The 23,559-nt window shown below is 36.7% G+C and overlaps 4 protein-coding genes across 6 annotated transcripts in view; 2 read left to right on the plus strand and 2 right to left on the minus strand.

Moving 5' to 3' along the window:
- Window positions 1-762: 762 nt before the first annotated feature.
- Window positions 763-9,800, minus strand: LOC133523608 (coiled-coil domain-containing protein 93). Its single transcript, XM_061859285.1, has 10 exons — window positions 9,602-9,800; window positions 8,965-9,173; window positions 8,182-8,449; window positions 7,943-8,104; window positions 7,417-7,464; window positions 6,862-7,163; window positions 6,430-6,549; window positions 3,679-3,908; window positions 3,470-3,590; window positions 763-1,314 (listed from the first exon to the last, which is right to left on the minus strand). Exons 1-10 carry the CDS (start codon window positions 9,683-9,685, stop codon window positions 1,083-1,085), a joined length of 1,776 nt encoding a protein of 591 aa, XP_061715269.1. The 5' UTR covers window positions 9,686-9,800; the 3' UTR covers window positions 763-1,082.
- Window positions 9,801-10,252: 452 nt separating this feature from the next.
- On the plus strand, window positions 10,253-15,665 carry LOC133523609 (ubiquinone biosynthesis protein COQ9, mitochondrial-like). 2 transcript variants are annotated; one of them, XM_061859288.1, is made up of 6 exons: window positions 11,029-11,222; window positions 13,692-14,047; window positions 14,122-14,213; window positions 14,696-14,816; window positions 15,098-15,301; window positions 15,505-15,665. In XM_061859288.1, exons 1-6 carry the CDS (start codon window positions 11,195-11,197, stop codon window positions 15,538-15,540), a joined length of 837 nt encoding a protein of 278 aa, XP_061715272.1. In that variant the 5' UTR covers window positions 11,029-11,194; the 3' UTR covers window positions 15,541-15,665. The 2 variants fall into 2 exon arrangements, with proteins under 2 accessions (XP_061715271.1, XP_061715272.1); XM_061859287.1 differs by lacking the exons at window positions 13,692-14,047; window positions 14,122-14,213; window positions 14,696-14,816; window positions 15,098-15,301; window positions 15,505-15,665 and adding an exon at window positions 11,313-13,598 and having other exon boundaries at window positions 10,253-11,222.
- Window positions 15,538-18,356, minus strand: LOC133523618 (uncharacterized). 2 transcript variants are annotated; one of them, XM_061859301.1, is made up of 4 exons: window positions 18,100-18,184; window positions 17,465-18,005; window positions 16,468-16,761; window positions 15,538-16,025 (listed from the first exon to the last, which is right to left on the minus strand). In XM_061859301.1, the coding sequence occupies exons 2-4, from the start codon at window positions 17,959-17,961 to the stop codon at window positions 15,881-15,883; spliced, it is 936 nt and encodes a 311-aa protein (XP_061715285.1). In that variant the 5' UTR covers window positions 17,962-18,005; window positions 18,100-18,184; the 3' UTR covers window positions 15,538-15,880. The 2 variants fall into 2 exon arrangements, with proteins under 2 accessions (XP_061715285.1, XP_061715284.1); XM_061859300.1 differs by having other exon boundaries at window positions 17,465-18,356.
- Window positions 18,357-22,166: 3,810 nt separating this feature from the next.
- Window positions 22,167-23,559, plus strand: part of LOC133523638 (F-actin-uncapping protein LRRC16A) — a 42,233-nt gene continuing 40,840 nt past the window's right edge. The window contains exons 1-2 of the mRNA XM_061859316.1: window positions 22,167-22,495; window positions 22,638-22,735. Of these exons, the coding sequence (XP_061715300.1) occupies window positions 22,435-22,495; window positions 22,638-22,735 (159 nt within the window). The 5' untranslated portion in view covers window positions 22,167-22,434. The remainder of the gene's footprint in view (window positions 22,496-22,637; window positions 22,736-23,559) is intronic.

Here is a 23,559-nt window from a genome sequence, read left to right on the forward strand (position 1 = left end):
GCTAAAAATAGAACAATATAAAAACCTATATCAGTCTTGACAATAGAAACTTAATCGTCAGCTTACCGATGTGGATAGTGGAATGTATACATATATAAAAGTAGAAAATCGTCTACAACGGCTAGACTACTACCATTCCAAGTACCTATTCCATCTTATTGCATCTCGCTTTAAAAATTAATTGGCATTATTGCACATATATTTTAAAATTCGAACCATCGATATAAGGCACAAAGAGAAAATGATACGCGTTAACCACAATGAAGAACCAAACGGCGAGTCCCGGGGTCGTCATCCAGTAATTATATACGTGCGAGAGATAGGAACAGGCGGATCAATGCACGAAATTCCTCGTGCGTAGCGTCCTCAATTTACCTTAACGCTGATGGACCTCTAGAAGTTATCTTTGTATTAGGTACTTATATTGTAGACATTATCTAAATATAGATAAGGATCGTTTGCGTTTCTTTTGTGCTTCTTAACAATGGCTCAATAACAAAAAAATCACACTAAAACAGTTAATAATTTAACTCGAATATCAACACTAAGAGTATTCTTTTCTTTCGTGGCACGGAAGCATTCTCAAGCAATAAATTAAAATAACTATAAAGATCATTGCACTTGTTCTTAAAAAATCTTCACCATCATCATCTGTTCTTATCCTCTTTTCACTTCTGCAAGCTTCTTCAGTTCCAAATACCGCTAGGGGTCTAACCAAAACCATAGCATATGCCAGGAGACGTTTTAAAAAGAAGAGCCAACCACAGTAAAAATCAGCAGTTTTATAAAGTTCAAACAGCCAAAAATGTTTTCATTGGTCCAAGAACTCTAAAGTATTAGTTGTATTGGTGACTTAAAGATCCATAATTGTACCTCCAAAGCGGCATGCAGCTTAAGAGCCACGGTTTCCCAACACCTGGCCTATGCCGTAGGATAAGTACGGTACAGGAGTCCATAGGCCATACGGACTCCCATACCCACAGAAGTAACATTCGCGTTGACATTCCTTATACGTATCGTATATGAGCATAACTTGTAAGTATCATGACTTGTACTTATACAAAAATGTCGACACCGTCAGATCAACTGTTCCGCTTTCCGAACTTCTGCCTCTCTTCTGCGAGTTTCTTAAGAGCCGCCGCGTACTGTCTCTGGACGTCCATGAGCCGTGAGTACTCCGCGTGGAGGGCTGTCTTCTGGTCCTTCTCGTGTTTGAATTTCTGTTCGACCTTCTTGACTGTTTGGTTCACCCATTCGACGATGGACTCGAATTGAGTCATAAACTCTTCTCTCTTTCTGGCTGAAGACATGGCCCTGTAACAATTTTGTTCATTTGTACAGAGGATGGGTTTATACTCGTTTAAATTGCCTTAAGGATAATTATTTTTAAACAGTAGCCCCCACTAGCAGCGCCCACAGAACAATGCATCTACGCTTGCATCTCAATACGCAACGTACACAAACGAACCAAAAATCGGCAATAATCAATCTCTATACTCTTTTTATTTAAACCAGTGGTAGGGCGACCACGAAACAGATAAAAAAAGAAAATTTCCATCGGCTTGCCAAATGAAGCGATGGTTAATGAGGGAATTGAATCGAAAAAAGCAGATTAAATTAGGTTTAGCTTGCCAAATCAACTTGTATTGGCTACGTAAGAAGTGCATGGTGGGGCCGGGGTATTATAGTAAAGCGATCGCAGCGCATGCGTTGGTAATAATTGACACTAACAGCGGTTAGCATCTTTAACATTTCGAACATATTATATTGTCAGGTGACAAGCAAAACTCTCTAATTACTAAAAAAATAATTAAACAAAAATCAACCTTATTTTGTAGCAATATTGTTCATTATGGCTATGAACTTGTGGTGGTAGTTAGTGACTTTTGCGTGTCATCTAACGATATGCACGAAATGGAATTTTAAATTTACGATATCTCCTAAGATATTCATTTAAATTGTAATGTATTTAACAAAGGATCTATTTATAGAATCCGCTACAATTTATGTTTAATTTTAATTAATTTTATGTTATAGTTTTATTTCATTGTATTGTATATGAGTTTAATACTTGAATTAAAGAATTTATTATCTCCTTTATTTATCTTTTTTCTCTCAGATTAGGCTTTTTATGATATATTTATAGATATAAACACATTATAAAAAACCTAACCTAGGGTGCCGCCAGCAGTGGGGCAGGGCCCAAGCTGCCGGTGGTCAGGGCCGCAGAGAGAGGAACCGACGGACTATCCGCGTCGTGTCCAAGATCACCGCGTTCTGCATCCGACCCATGATCCAACCACTCTTATTATTATTATTAAATTGTATGGTGTAAGGTACCATTGTAAGCTGTATGAAATGCTTAATACACCTAACGTATTTAATTTGATAATGATTAATACTGTATCCATGTACATAAATAGCTTTGCAAATACCACATATTAGGTGATATTTTTCTAGATGTTAAATATAGTAAGTTTTGCTTAAAAGATAGACATACACCATCGCGGACTTTTTTTAGAACAATGAAACAACTCTACCATACATTGTGTTGTTATAGCTCAAACGGATTAGGCAGCCTTTTCGATTAAAGCTCCTAGACAGGGTAATTTTTTCCGACATCGTTAGCAAACATCGTCATATTTCAACCAATTTTACAAAAACCTTAACAAATTATACACCCAAATTAAACTTTCCTCGAGAATCGTTCTATCGATTGGTAAAAACCGTATGAAAATCTGTTCAGTCGTTTTTGAGTTTGGAGAACGTTTTTTAGTAATGATTTGACGTTTTCCGCTAGATTTGCGATTGCTAGGTGGCGTGACAGTCGTGCACGTAGCGAATATTTGACCCACCGGCACCGCCCCTGTTTTATAATAGGGACAAATAAACTAAGAAGACCGAAAAAATCGCTTTCCTCCAATATTCAGACCTATATTGTTCGGCGTAGTTTCGTGTTCAGGTTAAACATTTTATGACAGGAATACAATACAACCAGAACGGAAAAAAAACTACGACCTCTTATCTTCTCTAATTGGAATCATCATGCATTGGTGTGTAATTTATTTAATTCTTCTAGCTTTGTCTTTACAGTGAAAACAGTTGAATACAATACAATACAACCACCAGCTTTAGTGGAATATGTGGTCCGAGATACAATATATGTCTTCAATGTCATTATAAAACGCTGTATCTTTAGGTATTTAAATAAAAATAAACAAACTATTTGTACATTTTCGGGTAGTTATAAAATTAATTGGTTAACCAACCAGATACAAAACCGCCTGGATCTGTCACTAAACGACGTGATTTTAACCTACATTATTTGATCATGTAATATTTTCATCTACCCTCTACCATCTAATTAAGGAGCCATTTAAGGGTATATTTTGTTTACTTTTATTTAAATAGCTAAAGGTACATAATTACAGAAGACCGGCACAAACGAACGATTTTTTTAAATACTTACTCTTCATAATTATCCAAAATGGAATTTAGCAGACTTAATTCCTTTGAAGTATAAAGTTTAACTTCAAAAAGCGTATTGTAAAATATATAATACTGTTTAGTTTCCTTGTGTTTTGATGCAACTGTAACAAAAAGAAAAATAATTAGTCTGATGTTCTTTATTAAGTATTAAGTAATTATTATTTATTGTACAAAATTCGACTTTATTACCTTGATTATATAGTTCAATAAATCTCTTCTCATACTGTAGTAGTTCAGCAGTGCCAGGAACCTCGTCTAAGGCAACAGTGTATCTGAGAACCTCTCTGTTTAATCGGGCCAGTTCCAATCTCATATTAGTTATAAATGCTTTTAGTTTTTCTTCTCTGTCTCGGAACTCCTTTAATTCAGTTTGAGTGAGTGGTTGATCCTCAACTTTAGCTGCCGGGTCTCGCGCGGCACTAAAAGAAAATTACTTTTTTATTGCTTTATTCTTTAGGTTGGTATTGTAAATTTACCAACTTTCACATACAAAATATACTGATCATAGTTCTCTGTGAACCCCTAATTAGTATTTTACAGCAGGAGCTAACCAATGTGGGTACAGTAAGATTGGGTAGAGACCAATAAAGATAATGGACAAATCCTTACTAATTAAGACCTCCTACCTCTTTTTTGGTACGGACGACTAAAGAATTGAATACGCTCCCGCCATCTGTATTCCCTGATAAATATGTAACCTTGGTGTCTTTAAAGCAAGAGTGAATAGGCTACTACTAAACCGGCGAGCTCCATCTTAGGCCCTGTCCTCACTTTCCATCAGGTGTGACTAGTGCCAATTGCCGATCAGTTTATAATTAAAAAATAATAATAAGTAAAACAGGACAAGAAACCATCTATCTCACCTCTAGGTGAGACGCAAAAAATGTAATGAACTCCTGATCTGAACCATTCAGCACACTTCAGGCTACAACGGAGAGTGCTAACTATAATCCTAATCTAAACAGTCACTAAATACTACTACTATTTTTTTATTATTAAAAATACTGCCACCGCTCTAAAGATCCCGCTATATATTATCTTTAATAAATGTTTGAATTCGGGAACTTTTCCTAAGAAGTGGAAAGTATCTCATATCACCCCAATTCACAAATCTGGTTCGCGCTCCCAAATAACCAACTACCGCCGGATTTCTGTGCCGTCATGTATTCCAAAAATATTTGAGGCGCTTATTCGTGACCAAATATTTGCTGCTCTTGAAACTTCCATCTTGTCAGAGCAACATGGATTCATGAGAAACGAGTCCTTCTACCCTACACTAACTTATTGTTCGAGTCTATGGATAAAAGACAGCAGGTAGATGTAATATATTTACTGATTTTAGGAAAGCGTTCGATAAGGTTGACCATCTGCTTCTTCTTAAAAAGCTCGCGTTCAATGGTATCGGCGGCAACCTTCTGCGATGGTTCGTTTCGTACCTCTCAAATAGGTCTCAAATTGTTGTCGTCAATGGTTTTGTAATCCAGGGATCCATATTAGGCCCACTACTACAGTAGTGCTATTTGTTTATTAACGATATTAAACAGTGTTTTAAGAATAGCCATTTTCTTATGTTCGCTGACGATCTAAAAATATTTAAAACCGTCGAGTCTATTGACGACAGTAATCTACTTCAAAATTATGTAAATGTTTTTTTTAATACTGTTCTAAAAATAAGCTGCAATTGCAAATAAAAAAAGAGTTATCAACTCGAAATATAAAATAGGTAACAATGAGTGTATGAAAAAAGTGTCAACCTCACGCGATCTAGGAATCCTATTCGATGATAAACTAGACTTCCAGTTGCACATAGAGCGTGTATCATTTCAAAAGCGTATCAAATGCTAGGTTTCGTTCTGAGAACAGCAAAGGTTTTTAAAAAATCTTCAAGTTATATTCTGCTGTATAAATCACTGGTTAGACCCCACTTGGAATATGGCTCAGTAATCAGGAATCCACTGTATAGAAAATATGTAAATGCAATAGAAATGGTTCAAAAAAAGTTCTTGCGGGCATTACACAGACGATTGACAGGGAAACGACTACCATACATTGATCTGTTGCAGTATTATAAGTTGCATTCATTAGAGACCAGACGCAAATGCTGTGACGCAATTACTGTCTATAAAATATGCAAGGGCATTTTAACAGTATGGAACTGCTGGAGCAGATACGGTTCAGAGTCCCAGCTCGATTCAGCTCGCGCTCTAATGCTTTGTTCTCGGTTCCCACCACCTCTAGTAACGCCGGTTTGCGAGCCCCCTTACGTCGTATTTGTAACACTTACAATAAAGAATTTACTTCCATCGATATATTCAATGTCACTAGGCCCAAATTCCGTTATCAAATACTCAATATTCTCAACGGCCAACATAATGTTCATCAGTAGTGTGTCGTCATCATTGCTACTATCAGTACTGTCAATGTACTTAATAATATATTGCGCAAATTGGTTGTCAGTACTTAATTTCGACTTTTTGCTAGTTTTATTATCTTCTCCATTTAAATTTTAGTACCTAAATTATAATATACATACATAAGCATGGTCTACAACACTTGGTAAACTTGTATGTTAACCTCGTAAGGCCCAAGGTCCTACCTATAGGACTTATTCAGTTCGATGAAATTTAAATCATATTCAATTAGGACAGAGTTGCATTTGTTTTGTTTCGTGTAATTTTCAAACAAAATAAAATCTACTGTATTCCGTGCACTATAGGTTCAAATTCCAGTGGCAAATTTTGGATTTTTCATTTCTATGGCTGGGCCTTAAGAGGTTAACATACCTTTTAGTTAAGTCCGTTTATTTTATATATGTTTTAGTGAGAGCGTTTAAGGAAGTAAGTGTTCATCTCTATATTGTTTGTACCTAACAATGTAACCTCTATTATCCTGTCGCATACTTCTGTTGTTTCTCCAATAAAAAGAAAAAAAAATATTTACCTTAATTCTTCTTGCAATTTCTTGTTTTCCTTCTCCCTGTGCTGGATTAGTTGTAATAATTCATTTCTTTCCCGCGCTAGTTCCTTCAATGTCTTATAGAATTTCTTCACATTGTTGTCACTAAAACCAAATGTTACAGTTCAGTCAAAATGCTCCAAAAGTGCCAACAAGTAGGGATGGAGATTTGTACTGTTTAGGTGAGATCCTGTATTCATGCATCACCACCAACCAAGTGGTTTATGTAAACTCTTTTCCAATAATTTATGGTATTCATTGCTAAAACCACTGTGCTACTTCATACATTTAAAGGAATGAGAGCTTTAATTAACACTTTCAGTGCCAAGCGTCCCATTTCCAATAACAAATGAACACACAATGTTCTTAGCAGTGAATGTGCTAGGTAAAGTTCATCCTGGGCTCTTCTAGACTTACCTACTATCATCAGAGTTCATCATCTTATATGTAATTTTTTGCAACTTTTCTAAAACACTAGCATACTCCTGCTTTGCATTTTCCATTCTACTTTCATGTTCCTTCTTTGTTTTTTCTACTTCTTTCTCCATAGCATCAACAGTTTTCGTGAGCTTGTCTACTTCCTCTGAATATTTGAGCTTTTCACTTTCTTCCAGCTCTTTAGAAAGTTCTCCGGTGAGTTCCGAGTGTAACACAGCATAGTGAATTTTGGTCTCTGCAGCATCCACATTATTCTGCTGATTCTTTGTAAACCTATCAGTCTAAAATTATATGTAAATTAATTAGAGTGTAACAATAAAATACATAATATAATTCATAATAATAAAAAAAACATTTTGGGAGACAATTTTACACGGTCAGACTTAAATAACCCCAAACTGAGCAAAGGCGATCTTTGGGTCGAGTTTTAGGCAATAATATAGATAAATACTCATGATGAACACATAAATGTAAACTAAGAGTCAGTAAACACAATTAGTTGTAGGATTATCACATTTTGTTTGGGATACTTACTTCAGTTGTTATTTTAGATGGATCAGCTAATGTCTTTTCATAGTCATACTGAAACAATCATTAAAAAAATTACATATGCAGAAAATGTTAGAATTACAGTCCTAGAACCCGGGTATGTCCTTAAACTACGTCCAAAAGAGAGGTATGGGTCATCTCACTTTGTGTGGTAGGGCACAGCCAGTGGATGTCATTCCAGATCTAGAGCAGAGCCCAACTGGGGAAGTACCTCCACCTTACAGAAAACAGCAGCCAAATAACACTAGACCCTACTCATAGTGTTGTGTTCCTGCCGGTGAGTAAGGTTGCCAGAGCTATTTAGCATCACATATCACACAAATAATAGCCCTTACCAGCATTTGAACCCAGGACCATCAGCTTCATAAACAGGGCCACAACCTACTAGGCCAAACCAGTTGTCAAAAAATTTGTTATTTCTTTAAATTAATTTTAATTAATTGATTAGTTTACATGTTTGCTGCGGCAATTAGTGTAACTCGTAATTAATACTAAATTAATTTAAACTTACCAGGAAATCAAGTCCCTCATCCTTTTTGCTCTCATCCTGTTGTGTGGTGATATGAAGGAGCATCCTCTGGTCATATTCAGAGAGGGTTGCATTAACCTGCTCCAGTTCATTTGCAGGCAGACCACCTATCCTTTTGCGTACTCTACATGGTTTGTATAAATTCTGAAAAATAAAACAAAATATGATTGATTTAGATTTGAGAGAACACTGAGTTACAAGTGGCAATATAGTTATCTTACTTGTAAAACAGATAAATTCTTCAGCAATCTTTCTTTTTGTTCAAATACTTTTCTATCTGATTCAAAGATGTGTTCCTTGTCATACTGCATCACAGCAAACTTCCGGAGCTCATCTTCTTTTGCTTCTCGGAACTCACTTGAGTATTTGATAAGCCATTGTATGAGGGGGTAAATGTTGATGAAATCCAATCCTTGGATTTGATGAGGCTCAATTATGAATGGGCATTTCATAGAAGGCAGTACTTTAACTATTTTTTCTGTTAGTGCACTGGTAAATGAAAAAAAAAAGTTAAAATATGTGTCACTAACCGCCACTTGCACCATCCTTCTAACATGGGGTTAAGCGGTTAAACTGTTAATCCAGTGTCAAATTATACTGGTAACCGTGGTAACTCCAGGTTTAATTGGTTCACCCCAGGTTTGTGAAGTAGTGCAAGTGGGCCTAAGCGCCACTTGCACCATCCCATTAACCCAGGGTTAACCAGTTAAAGAATGGTTAATGAACCCAGTGTCAAATTGTACTGGTAACCATGGTAACTCTAGGTTTAACCGGTTAACCCCTAGTAAGTGGAATAGTGCTAGTAGCGCTAATATAATTACAGATGAAAGATATGGTTTAACAATAATATAGACTTTACATCATTGACAAAAGGCCTTAACTGACTTTGCTTTGAAAAATCTATATTTGCACAATTTTTGTGATGAATGCAGCTTATGGTTTTTAACAAGCTTCTCAAAATATTAAATGTATTACAGGTACAAACAAACAATATCCCTACTTACATCTTTTTTCCAATAGTAAGGTTCTCCTCAAAGAGTAAACTGACATCCACGTCAATATCACACAACTCTATGCACCAAGACAGCCCGCCGACGATCTTGTCGAAAGCTGACAGACCCTGCAACTGGGCGCGATAGTACCCAGCCGCGACCAATGCATCCGATATCTCGTGCCACTTAACCAACTGTTCCGCATCTTCACGAACCTCCACCTAAAATGATGCACAATCAATTAACCCTTGGGACGCCTAGTGCCTGATCCGTACCAGTCCTGTCAATTGCCAGAGGGTCTTCAATTTTTGTACCCGTCTACTGCCTAGTCCCGGATCTGTACAAACTGTCTCAACTGCCTTGTGCCTTATCAGTCACCAAATTTATTCTAGCATATTCTAACTTAATTTTGAGATCTAAACACTTACAAATAGAGTTTTATATTACTTGCATTTCAATGCAATATGAGTATAACTCGCGGCAGTCAACGGGTGCACGTACGCGAGCCTATCCGGCGTTTGAGGGGGATGGGACGAATCCGGCACTAGGCATTTAACGGGTACAAGTATGTTTGTCGGTTCGGCGTTCCAGGGGTTAAAATCAAAGAACATCACTGATAATTTTGATTGAACCTCCCACTTTACATCACCTCTTTTCCTTCGTGATCTACACCACTGTAAATGTTCATCAATGGTTTACTTCGAGTAAAAATATTTTTCTGCTTTGCTGCCATTTTTACTATATTTAAATAATTACAGCAGATTATTAAAACCTTTATAATACATAATTATTATACATTCTGTTTGCTTGTGTGTCTCGGCTCATCAGTGCCCGAATTGTCAGTTGATGTCAATCATATTGTACGACTTCACGCTATTATTATGCCAAAAAATGTTTGAAATAGTGAAAATATAAAATAGAAAATCATACATTTTAAATAATATCAATTCAAATTAAAGAAAACAGTTTTGTGTGTATAAATTGCATGTTTAGATATAATCATTTATGGAGCTAGTCACATGACACCCCAGTTAACTTGATACATTAAATATAAGTATTAGAACGTTTCTTGAAAAATAGTAGAAAAGTAGTAGTAGATTTTATACCTTTGTTTTGTACACTCCATTTCACGCAACAAAAACAAATTTCTATTTGATACAAGTACTTTGGTTCAATTTAAGCTGTTTGAATAATTAAGCTAGCTTTATTTGGTATAATATTTATTTATGAAACCCAATCAATTAATTTTTCGTGTTATGGCTCCATCAAGGTGTTGATGATTCTGCCAATGTCGAGGTTGGATAAAGCGGGCCACTCACACACCTGCCGCAGGGGCAATACCGGTCGCACGGCGGTTGGAGCAATTTTAGGCTATTTTCTACACACTAGCCTGCCACTCAGTGTGTAAGTGATAGCCCCGCTGAACGCACGTCGACGAGAATGGCTCCTGTGTTATCAAAGCAACTATTGTAAAAGGAAAATAATATATTATTACACTTAAATATAGGTATTTGCAAAGGAAATACTGACCTTTTTCAACTCACGCGAGTAAGACGTGCGTATGTTTTCAATATTTTTTTTTTAATTTGTAATGTCTACACCGTTGGCGAGTTCGCGATATATTTCGAACATTAATTCGAAAGTTTGGTTTGGCGTGTCGCGGTCAGAATATTTTTTGTTTTTTTTTATCCCACATGGGTCCGGCCTTTGTTTACATCTATTCATCCGTGTCCAAATTTCACGTTCTTTATTCATTGTGACAAGTGACCTCCGTTTGGTTCGGTAGTCGCCAATGAACTGACTGGAATTGCCCCAATCGTACTACACATGTAACAACCTAGCAGGGCGGTAGATACAATCTAGGGAGCTAGGAAGGTCTTGCGCCCCTGCCGCCCTGCTGCAGGCCCAATCTAAAAATTGCCCCTGCTTCTCTACACACATCACAATTAAGGGGGCAATTAAGGGTCCAATTCCAATATTGCCCCTGCGGCAGGTGTGTGAGTGGCCCGCTTAAGACACGGCTAGTATATGAATCTCTGGAGTGACAGGATATATTAACGGTGTAACGAAACGTAATTTCCAAATTTCTCGTCACTGTCAGGTGTCAGCACACTTCACGCTGCGCTAAGAAATTTTTGGCTTTAAATTATCATTTCAGCTGTAATATCTACAAACTCAACAGAAGAGTAATTACTAATATCATAGTAACAGTGTGTTATCTTGTTATTGCTATACCTTCAGCATGAGCAAGTTACCGTGCATCTTTCGTTGTAAGTAGCAATTGTTTTTCCATAACTCACGAGGTAACAACTGCGTCAACAAGGTTTTTGTCCTTTAGAATACAATTTGACTTATTTCAGAAATCATTGACGGCTTGATGGTTGATCCGGCTACATATCAACGGTCGCAATGAGTGATACTGTAGATGTTGTGGACTTAGTGTCTAAATTATTAGATTCAGGAAAGTATAAAGAAGTTCTCAGTGTTCATAATGAAGAAAAATATGCGAGCAGTTTCAAGGAAAATTGTTGGGACATGATCTCGATAGCTGTAGGCAAGATACAAGATGAGACCATAGTTATAAAGCCTTCACTGTACAGCACTTGTGAAAAACTGCTGGCTATTATTATCCAGAAAGCAACGCCAGAAGAAGCACTACTGGAGTTTATAGAACAAGTGGAAGTGGCTAAGAATGATGCTCAGTTTGGAATAGTTCTTACTCCACTGCAACAGCTTCTAAAGAAACTGTCGGCTAAAAGAGGGAGATCCCTGGAGTGGAGCTTAAATTCCATAAGTACCTACATTGAAAATATTCCCACACCTGAATTTCTGCTGGAGGGCAAGGCACGCTTACTGGCAGAGTGTGACCCTAATATCAGGAGGATAATTCGAGTTTACTCCTTGATACCTCCATTTTATCAACCCTTTATTGAAGAATTAAAAGCACCTGAATGTAATGTTAGAACCAAACAGATAATAGCTGCATTTTTAATTAGCCTCCTTGGCAAACCTTTGATCTATTTGGATTTGGATATTGAAAACAATGAACAAAGTGAAGCTAGACTATGCTGCACTACAATTGTGAAAGATATCTGTTCATTGGAGAAAAACATACTGAAGTTTCTTGAATATGTTGAAATTTGTAACAAAAACAATACCAAGTCTAAATTATCTGAGAGTGATGAAGAAAAACCACCTTATGATCATAAAGAGAAACTGAATATGCTTACACTTTCAGGCTTGTACTATGTTGTCCTATCTTCACAATTTGATTTGCCTGACAATGTTATACCACAAGTCTATGCTACAGAATACATTGTGCATACTGGGATGCTGTGTGTCATTTATTTACTGAATTGCCCAGAATATGGCCCACAGTCCAAAGGATTGACCTTATGTGAGGCTCTTGTGAAGAGATTATCAACAAATGCTTCTCACACTTTATTATCAGCCGCAGTTCATTTCAATTTATGCAAGGCATTGATTAATGTAGCTATATTTGCATCATATGACAGTCTTAGAAAAACTGCAGTGAATACCATCCGCAAGCACATTAACTGTTTTGAATATGGCGGAAGATGCATGTTGATCAAATACATCATTTCAACTTCAAATCATACAGGAATGATTGGATATGCCATAACCCTTCTTAAGAATGCTATAGATGATGCATTTAAAGATACTGAAATGCCAGCATGTTTCACTTACCCTCAAATGATGGATTTGATTAAAAAAGTGTGTCATATGCCTCATGGAGCACAATCAGATCTGATGGAACTGAGTGATCAAATATTATCAGTGTTAAACTTCCTAAGGTATTTAGTTTTAAGAGACAAAGCAAATGTTACTGGAATCAAAGAGTGTTACTCATACATAGAGTCAGACTATCTAAGTACTTTGAGGAATGCATTAAATTTATCAAAAGCACACTATGAAGTTAAACTGAAAGATGTGAAAGAGGGTACAGGCCTTGTAGAAACCAAAATTTCTATCAATGTTGGTGGAAATCCATTGGATAGCATACCTGATGAACAAAAGATTGAAATAATAAATTCTGCTCTGAATTGTTTCCATTTAATGGATGGTCTTGTGGCACGTTTATCTGAATGTATCACTGTCAACATATAAATATCTTATACCTTTAAACGAGCAATTCTTGTATATATAATTATATGTATATATATTTCCGGGATCTCGGAAACGGCTCTAACGATTTTGCTGAAATTTGGTATATGGGGGTTTTTGGGGGTAAACAATCGATCTAGATTAGTCTTATGTTTGGGAAAACGCGTGTTTTCGAGTTTTCATGCGTTTTTCTTTCGACGCAGAATATGGTCGCTAATTTCGTGTTGCCGGCCACTGTCCGTCTGGTCCAGCGGGTTAAGACGCGGACTGCTAAACGAGTGTTACGGGTTCGAATCTCGCCCGGTGACTAACTTTTTTTTTTATATGTTCAAGTTTATATATAATTTTTTAATTTTTATTGTTTTAGACAAGTTTAATGTAGTAAAAAAATGTAGTTAAGATTATCACCTATACACCACCATATTACAATAAATAGTTATAACCGAGCAATGCTCGGTCGCCCAGGTACTATTGTTTTGTAAGAGTATTTTTGAAATAAATAAGTACTACATTTGAATGTTCCATGTTGTTTTCTTTAAATATATTGTGCACCAAACCTTAGCATCTATGAATTCTAACCAGTTTTTTTAATCAAGGATTCATTTTGTCAACAGCCATAAGGAATGGTCGTAAGTTTGTATTACCACTTGCAACAGTTGCTTTACAAAACACCCAAAGACAAATAAGATACTACAGTCAGATTGCTGAGAAAGAAATTAAAGCCCCAGCTACAACAGTGACAACTGAGCAGGAGGAAAATCAGTATGAAGAAAGTGTTAAGAATCGAATTTTGGAGAAGGCTCTAGAATTTGTTACCAAGAATAGTTGGTCCGTAGAATCGCTAAGCGCTGGTGCCGAGGCGGCTGGTTACCCCGGCGTGGCGCACGGGCTCTTCCCTAATGGAGGGGGCGACTTGATCCACTATTTCAACGTTAAGTGCAATGACAGTCTCGTCGAGCAAATGAAGAGTGTAAGTAGATCCACTTATATTTAAATATGAAATACGTCTGCATATAATGGACTAAAAGTTAACGTTGATTTCAGTGGCCCAAAGATCAAGTAAGGGAGTCAAAAGTACCCACAAAATTTATAGAAAATGCAATCATGACAAGGCTTTTTATGATTGAACCCTACAAGTAAGTTGTTATCCTAATTAAGACATCGAGTTATGAAACGCTTGAATATTTTTAACTGTTTTTCATGTTTGATGAGGTACTAAGTCTGTCGAAATATATAATATAAGACTAAAAACTTGCTTACGAGAGAAGTAGAGCACGTACTCGTCCGATGTTATTCCACTTTTAGTATAAGTATTATTGACACAATGGAAATCTAGGTTTATAGCTCTTATCAAAGAGTAAAGTAAGTATGCTCTTATTCAAAATTTTCAACAATTTTTTTTTTTTCAAAGTGAAACCTTTAAGCCTAGAATAGAATATATATTATTATGCTGAAGATAACTACAGCGAACCTGATTGGTTTAGCCATTTTTGAGTTTTTGCAAAATGTCTATTTTAGTAGACTACACTGAGCATAGCCCGACATGCTCTTGGCCGGTTTTTATTATTATTTTGAAATATCAAAACAATCACTATAATTTTCTTATATTATGTTGCAGAAGTACATGGCCGAAAGCAATGGCCATTCAAGCCCTTCCAAACAATGTTCCTAACTGTTTAGCGACTTTGCTCTCGTTAGTTGATGATATCTGCTACCATTCAGGAGACCGGAGTGTAGACGTAAGTATTGCTATAGTAGTGGCTTTTATCTTGTGGTACTTAATTACTCACAGCAGATTTGGCCCTAGGAAGTCCCAGTGCATCGGCGCGTGAAGGGCGGCACAAGCTAGCTGAACCTCATGGTTGCTTTGTAGGCCCAGGGTTGGCGCCGCGCCCCATGTTAAAATATGCCACTCGCGGAAAGACGACCATGAAAGTCGGACCGTTAATATTAGTCGAGAAGACAAGACGATAGACAATGGAATTATAGATATAGTAAATATATGTTACAATTTTTTCAGTTTAATTGGTATATTCGTCGTGTGGGTTTGGCTGGAATCTACAAAGCATCAGAACTATTCTACCTCACAGACAGCAGCCCGAACAACACAGCGACGAAGAGTTTCATCACGTCGCGCATCAGAGACGCAGAGCTTTTGCAAAGTGCACTCAGTTTGAACCCAGTTTCGGCCACACCACAAACGCTAAGCGCTGCTTTTGTTACAGTAAGGATTTTCTTTGAAGGCACTTTCTATTCTAAGTAGCACTGAATGCTAAGTTAATTGAGTAATTCTGAAAATCACCTATGATTCCATCATGTTTAGAGTAAATTTTTAGAGGTATCAGACATTCTGAAGTTTTCAAAATTACAAAAATACACTAATTGTATTATATTTGGAACCTAATACTAATGTTGACTTTTTTTCAGGCTAAAAATGTTTTGGGAATAAATCCACTGAAGTAATTTGGAGATTATATTATATAAGAAAACAAGGTCACTTTCAACTGAAGGATTGGTACATAATAATTTTCTTGACTGCAGTATTGTTAGTTTACTTGGCTTAGGACAATATAGTTATTTACCAAATCTTTCTGCATTTTTTCATGATCTTGAAACACTAATAATACACCACATGCATAACAAGTCCATACATAACAATACACATGCCATTAATATTAAAATATAATATTTTTTTGTATAAAAATGTATAAATACTTTTTACATTTTGATATAGTTCAGTATGAGTAGGCTTACAACATTGGTACATTGAACATTTGAAGGCACAATAATTGCTTTGTCTAATTTATGAAACAACTATGTAGTCACTGCCTGTAGACACATAAGAGATCAAATTAGGCGGGAGTGGTAATTTGCTCCATATATTCGCCGAGACAGTTTGCCGTATCACAAATCTGCAGATCATTTGAAGTGAGTCAAGTCTTGCAAATCTGAAATAAAAAAAATAGGGGATGTTTATAACTTTGAAATCAAATATTCTCAACCTGGCAATCACAGCCCTGAGAAAGTCCCTGTTACTATTACTGTATCTTAAAATTGGATGTTATGTCTAAGTGTAAGGCCTGAATGGGCACTCAAGTTGGGTGTGCAGCGGAGCGGAGTGTCCGGCGTGCATGTTAAACAAATGCAAATGTATATGAGCGGCCTTAGTGCATGCAGCTCAAATCACATGTGAGCCCAATGCCTCGCTGCACACCCTGCCAAATGCTCCGCTTTGAGTGTCCACTCAGGCCTTACACTAAGTCTAGTAACTATGAATAAGAATTATAAATACATAATAAATTATATTTAATTTAGTTTCAAGTATAGCAATAAAACTGCAAATTCTGGCAAAACAATAAGAACTACTTAAAGGATATAATAATTAATTACCTGTTCAAAGGCCTTGCTAGTTTCACTGGCATTTCGAAAAGGTTAGATTTCACATCTACAGCAGAACAATGCTCCGATATCCTATTTGCTGGCACAAATGTTTCATTGTTCAATGAGAATAGTCCATTTGCATGTCGGAGTCTAGCATGGAGAGTGCGGCCCACACAGCGAAAAGACACACAGAGAATATGACGGGAGTCATACGAATCTCGCACCAGAAACACATTATCGTGTTGACCTGCTAACAGCTCCTCTGCCTCACTAGATGATATACCACCCCAATACCATCCATGCCTGAAAATAAATAAATAAATATTTGGGGACAATCTTACACAGATCAACCTAGCCCCAAAATAAGCAAAGCTTGTACTATGGGTACTAGGTGGTGATAGACATACATATATAATAAATACATAGTGATATACAAAGAAAACACCCATGGCTCAGAAATAAGTATCTGTGTTCATCACTCAAACAAATGCCCTTACCTGGATTGAAACCCTGTACCCACTAGGCCAGACCGTCACTAAATTGAATCATGCAATAGAACATTTAGCTGTGTTGTTACCAAAGAGCAAAGATTATGTAAATATTTCTGGCCCCTTAATAGGGCAATGTCTCAAATAAGACCACCCTATAACATCATCTTTTTAACTGACTTCAAGATTTCAAAGGGATTTCTAGTACAATAGATTGGCAATGAGTCTAGAATTGAGGTTTTTTTGCAGTCTTGCCAGTTAAGAGGTTAAAACAATGCACTCAGTGAGTGGATATGGGCCGAATAGATAGATAAATCATGTTGCTACCTGAATTAATGTATTCCATTGTTCTGAGAATGAATTAATTAAAGTCACTTTGTTTTTAATATGTTATAGTTCTTAGAATTAATTATATTTATGCACCTAGGCTAATATTTGCTACACTATCGCATTGGGCAACTGTCATGATAGCTGTAACGTTATTGTAAATAAATAAATAAATAAAACTATGTACTCACTTGGACAGCTGACAGTATATGGCGCATGTTTCAAGTGACGCATGTTGATGGTGTCCTCTAAGAACTGAGTGACCATCTGAATGTTGACACTTTACTTGTTTATTATATTCAACGACTTTCTTATCCTCACTATCAATAATTGATACTGGACTCTTTTCCAATGACGTCGAGGGTTCACTACATTTGCTCTTTGTCATCTTGCATATGTAATCCTCATCATTGTTTTTATTGCCGAAATATCTTTGGAGAGATCTCACACTACCAGAAATAAACAGTTTGTTTTTCCAAAACTTTACGAACTTACTAGGGTTCATCGGAGGTTTTCGTTCGGGTAAAAATACACAATGAACTATGTCAGCATTAGTGTAATCTCTTTTGGTATCGATAGTTCGTTGTAAATGTTTACATTCCATTGGTTTTAGCCATTTTCGGAGACATCCCGTCGTTAGCCACTTGCGACGATTACAATGGGTACAGCGTTCGTAATTTTTGTTCATTTGTACAGTCGAATAATACTCGCTGGTTCGATTAAATTCTCTTTCTGTATTATAAAATGAAGTTGTAAACGGTTAACAGCGGGAATTTATTTTACAAATTAACTTTATATAGTTCACATTTGCTGTATTTATACATACACTTTATATTCATTGAACCGATGAATATATTTTGTTTGTATTTGACAGATTTGTCTTGATTGTCTAGTGTCTATGGAATGGACAAAAGAGAGAGGAATAGACAACTGACGTTTTGCTCAATTTTTTTTCGGTTTTGTCTATGACTATGTTAAAGTGCTTTTACACGATCAAACTTGGTTTACATCACATCCACACTTTAACAGGCCTGATATTAGACCCGATTTCGGGCCCGAAAAATAATATTTCTCCGTTTCACCAAATATCAGCACATCGTTTACAATATTTGAAATGTAAAAAAATGGTTCATATGCAAAAATATCAAACATTGATTACTTCTGGCAATGGGGAAGGCGGCTGAAAGCTAATTGTAGATGGCGTCACTAGAGTTTGAGACAACTCGACCAACTCGTATGAAATTTATAACTTAAAAAAAATATTTGTATTTAATAAACCAATGTTTAATAAAACTGTTAGAGAGAGACTAAGCAGAGAGCAGTAGCATGAATGGAGCACAACGGATGAATCTTCAATGAATATATTTCATAAAGTAGTTAATACAATTAATCTAAATATATTATAAGTAACATAATAACAACACAGACTGTTTTTTCTCAAGTGACAATAGATTGACTTAACAGTTCAAATCTATATTCTAAATTTGAAATATAAATTGTGGCGTGTAGCTTACAACCTTATTTCAACACTCCTCCTGAATATAGACTATACTGTCATCAATACATTCAATCACCTTGCATGCCCATTAACTTGTTTGTACACCATACAAACTTTCCTTTCAACAAAGGTTTAGTTAGTGCATCAGCAATCATAAGATCTGTCTGAACATACGTAACTGTTATCTGCCCATTCATGATCGCTTCTCTCACAAAGTGATAACGTATGTCTATGTGCTTCGTCCGCTGATGATGCACTGGATTGTCTGCAATCGCTATTGCGGATTGACTATCACTGAAGATAGAAATGAGTTCCTCGTCCTTTCTGGTGATTTCTGCAATTAACCTTCTGAGGAATATTGCCTCTCTTGCAACTTCTGACATAGCTACGTATTCTGCCTCTGCAGTAGATAGTGCTATTGTCCTCTGCTTGATGCTTTGCCAGCAGACAGCTGCTCCTTGAGCTATAAAGGTGTAGCCAGTCCATGATTTTCTATCTTCATCACCTCCGTGACTTGCATCTGAATATCCTTGGATGAATCTGTCAGCACTGCATCTTTTGGAGTACACTATCCCACGAGATTTCGTTCCTTTTAAGTAGCGGAGCACACGCTTTGCTGCTACCCAGTGTTCTTCTGTATAGCAAGTATTAAATTGGCTCAAAATACTGACTGCATGCGTTATGTCTGGCCTCGTACATACTGCTAAGTACATCAGAGATCCTATAAGATTCTGATATGGGATCCTATCATCAGGCTTGTGATCTGACTTCTTTAAGTGACATCCAGCAGCTGCCGGAGTTGCTGCTGTCTTGCAGTCCTCCATTCTAAAAGTCTTGAGAAGTTTCTCGATGTACCTCTCCTGATCAACTTTGATGACATCCTTTGTTTGAGTTATCTGCATTCCTAAAATTAATGCAGCTTTTCCAAGATCCTTCATTTCAAATTTGGACATGAGGTCACTCTTGACCTTACAAAGCTCGTCTTCATCATTCCAAAAAATCAACAAATCATCCACATAAACTGCTAAAATGATGATCTTGTTTTCTTTTGATCTTGTGTAAATGCATGGTTCATTTTTGGATTGTTTAAATTGAAGTTTCTTCAATTCACTGTCAAGTTTATTGTTCCACGCTCGAGGTGCTTGCTTTAATCCGTAAAGCGAACGGTTAAGTTGACATACATAGTCCCTCTTCTCTTTGACTTCGAAGCCTTCAGGTTGCTTCATGTAAACAGTTTCACTCAGATTTCCATTCAAGAAAGCAGTCTTAACGTCCATCTGATCTATGTTCAGTCCAATCTTGCTTGCTAAAGCCATTAGCATTCTCAATGAACTGTGACGTACAACAGGCGAAAAAGTCTCATTATAATCAATGCCCCACCTTTGACTGAAGCCTCTTGCCACCAGTCGGGCTTCTATATTCAGGAGGAGTGTTGAAATAAGGTTGTAAGCTACACGCCACAATTTATATTTCAAATTTAGAATATAGATTTGAACTCTGTTAAGTCAATCAATTGTCACTTGATAAAAAACAGTCTGTGTTGTTATTATGTTACTTATAATATATTTAGATTAATTGTATTAACTACTTTATGAAATATATTCATTGAAGATTCATCCGTTGTGCTCCATTCATGCTACTGCTCTCTGCTTAGTCTCTCTCTAACAAAAACTTCATAATTAAACTCTCCGTATAAGTGTCAAACTTTGTATTTGAGGCCTAAAAACTATCTGATAAAGTTTCAAAGCCATTCAAATAAAAAGTTTTGTTTTGACAGGAGCATATTTTCATGTACGTAATAATCGTCTGTGTAACGCAATAAAATGGATCCTCATGAAAAATATGAACGTCTGACTGTAAAGCCCCCTGCAGACTATGCGCGTAAATCGCGGCGCGACTTCACGGAGCGAACATACCGCGACGTTGACGTAGACTCCACACTCGCACAACTTCACGGCGATTTCGCAGTTTGGTTCGCGGCAAGATGGCGCCGAAGCGACAGCTAATCGCATTTAGTTTGCGGCAAGGCACTGATTCAACCTTGGGACCACACTCGTCCGCGAATCGAGGCGCGAAGCCGCGAACGCGAGTGTGGAGGGCCCTCGCGTCGATTTCGCAGATTGTTCACGCCTTCGCGCCTTAATCCCCGTTTTTTGTCGGTATTTGGCCCGCTCCAAAGGAGACGCGAAGCGGGAACTTGCAAGACTCCACACTCGCGATCGCTTCGCGCCGCGATTCGCTCACGAATCTGAACTGTCATAACTGTCTGAACTGTTATATTGGGTGCGAACTTGATCAACCAAAAATCAATTTAACAGTTCACAGTTTGAATCAGTGCCTTGCCGCAAACTAAATCCGATCAGCTGACGCTTCGGCGCCATCTTGCCGTGAACCAAACAGTGAAATCGCCGTGAAGTTGTGCGAGTGTGGAGCAAAGAATATAATACTCACTGGTGTGGAGTCTACGTCACCGTCGCTGTATGTTCGCTCCACGAAGTCGCGCCGCGATTCACGCGCATAGTCTGGAGGGGGCTTCAAATGTAAAAAAATACTTTGTCTCTAATTGCCAAAAATATTCAATGATTGATATTTTTGCATATGAACAATTTTTTTACATTTCAAATATTGTAAACGATGTGCTGATATTTGGTGCAACGGAAAAATATTTTTTATCGAGCCTGAAATCGGGTCTGATATCAGGCCCGATATCAGAGAGTGCGGATGTAACTGGTGCTTTCCTACCTGACCTAATCTGGGTGTGCCATTCTAAACTGGGTGTGCCAAAATCATAGATGGTAGGATCACATAGACGAGCTATACACGTGCGCCCGTGAGGGACAGAATATATACAATGCGCAAAATTAAAAAGTTTAAAAACACATTTTAACATTCCTGACAACATACCAAAAACAATCTACGTAATTTGGTCGGGTTATTTGTTGTCCACCATAAACCATATTAAAATTTACGGTGGGGAAAAAAAATTAGACTGTGACAACGACAAACAATCATGGCGCTTTCTCTGCTATTCCTACTGAAAGTTCCATAAGAGCATCTCGTTCGGTCATCTGACGGCTCTACCATTTCATCTTTATACTTATTGAGTACCTCTATGGCCAGACTAAATGATCCCTAGTCAGTACTAAAGTCTGTCATGCCATTTTCGTCAGCAGAAAAAAGCGGCAAATTTAAAAAATGTAGGCGCGGCGGGTTAACGTCCTATAAAAAAATTGAATTTCGTGCCTTTTTCTACTGCCAAAGTTTGTTTGACTGGTTATATTATATTCTTTGATATGAATCCTTTATACTACTCTTTGATATGAACTACCAAGTGAATCTGTATGATATGGTCCGATCGTGTACAGTCATTTTAAATGTATGTTCTTTCCTAGGATTTTATTATTTCTTCTCTGTGCAGGATACTGTGGTAGGTTTGATTTTTTTAAATTTAATCTGTGTGCGTACGTATTGAGCCAAGGTGTGTGTGTTGTGAGTGATTTTTGGTGTAAAGTCGGATTTCCATTATTCTATCGAAATGCCTTATGATTTCCGTATTTTTACGAAATAATTAGGATTTAACACTAAGTTTTTTTTTTTTTATAAAAGTACTGTGATAAGTATGGATGCTCTGTGTATTGAAAATAATTACATTCTATTGATGTAATGACATTGAAAAAAATAAAAAAAATGTCAACAAAATCTCATATATCCACAGAATTAAGCGGTGCGTATTAATTTCCCTTATAAATTAAGATTTTTAAGAACCAAATATATCAGATTTATTTGTTTTATAATAAAGTATACGTAAAAATATTTTCGGAGTGATGATTGTTTGAGGATAATATTTTTTTATTATTACATTGCAGACAGCATCAGTAATGTCCTGGGTAAAAATGTTAAAATACTTTTCAAATCCCTTGTTCGCATGGAATCGAGAGGAGATAAAGTTGATAACAAAGTATTGGTGAGTACCTAATACAAACAGCAAACCACTATTCAAAATTATTTGTAAATAAATATCTGGGATTTCTATGAAAATTATAAATATTGTCTCTTCTCCTATAGTAAAAATCATCAATTTTCTTGTGTTTGTACATAGCTGTCCTAATTTTTGATAGGTTTGTAAATAGCCAGCATATTTAGCAAAAAAGAATTGTACTACCTACAAACTTGTGTGTAAACTTATAATCTTTTGGCTTCATATTCATTGATAATAAATTCTTAACAAGTGTGAGTCACTGAGGTGTGTCATACATATTGCCCGGCTGTGTAGTGGTCCCTGTGAACACACACCCACAGGCAAGTGGTCATTGTGAGCCCAATATAAAATAGGTAGCCTGAATTATCCTCTGTATGTTAACTCTAATTAATTTCACTGATGATTTGGTGGATTAGATGCTTGGCTGTTCAATGTGTATTCTAAAAAACAATGTATGACAGAATGTTTGTTATTGTTATGTTAGATAAGATACATGGAATTTATTGTTGTTGTAGATGCTTTGAAAGATTGTAGTATATGAACTCATTGTAGTTTATCTTTATAATGGACTTTTTAATTATTTTTAGTATAATAACACACAGTTGCAATGGAAATTTGAAACAGTTGGTGAATTTTTATGTTTTGACTTCAGACACTAAAAAGTTAAATTCATGGTAAAGTAGATATATACACCATTTTTTTCCATTAATTTCAAGAGTGCATTCCTGAGCTTAAATTAACACATTCACTGCCAGACAAAAAACGGCGCACTACCCCAGAAATCGGTGATCTATAGCTGCGTACAAAAC

This window comes from Cydia pomonella, chromosome 12 (genome assembly GCF_033807575.1).
Source record: "Cydia pomonella isolate Wapato2018A chromosome 12, ilCydPomo1, whole genome shotgun sequence".
Lineage (NCBI taxonomy): Eukaryota > Metazoa > Arthropoda > Insecta > Lepidoptera > Tortricidae > Cydia > Cydia pomonella.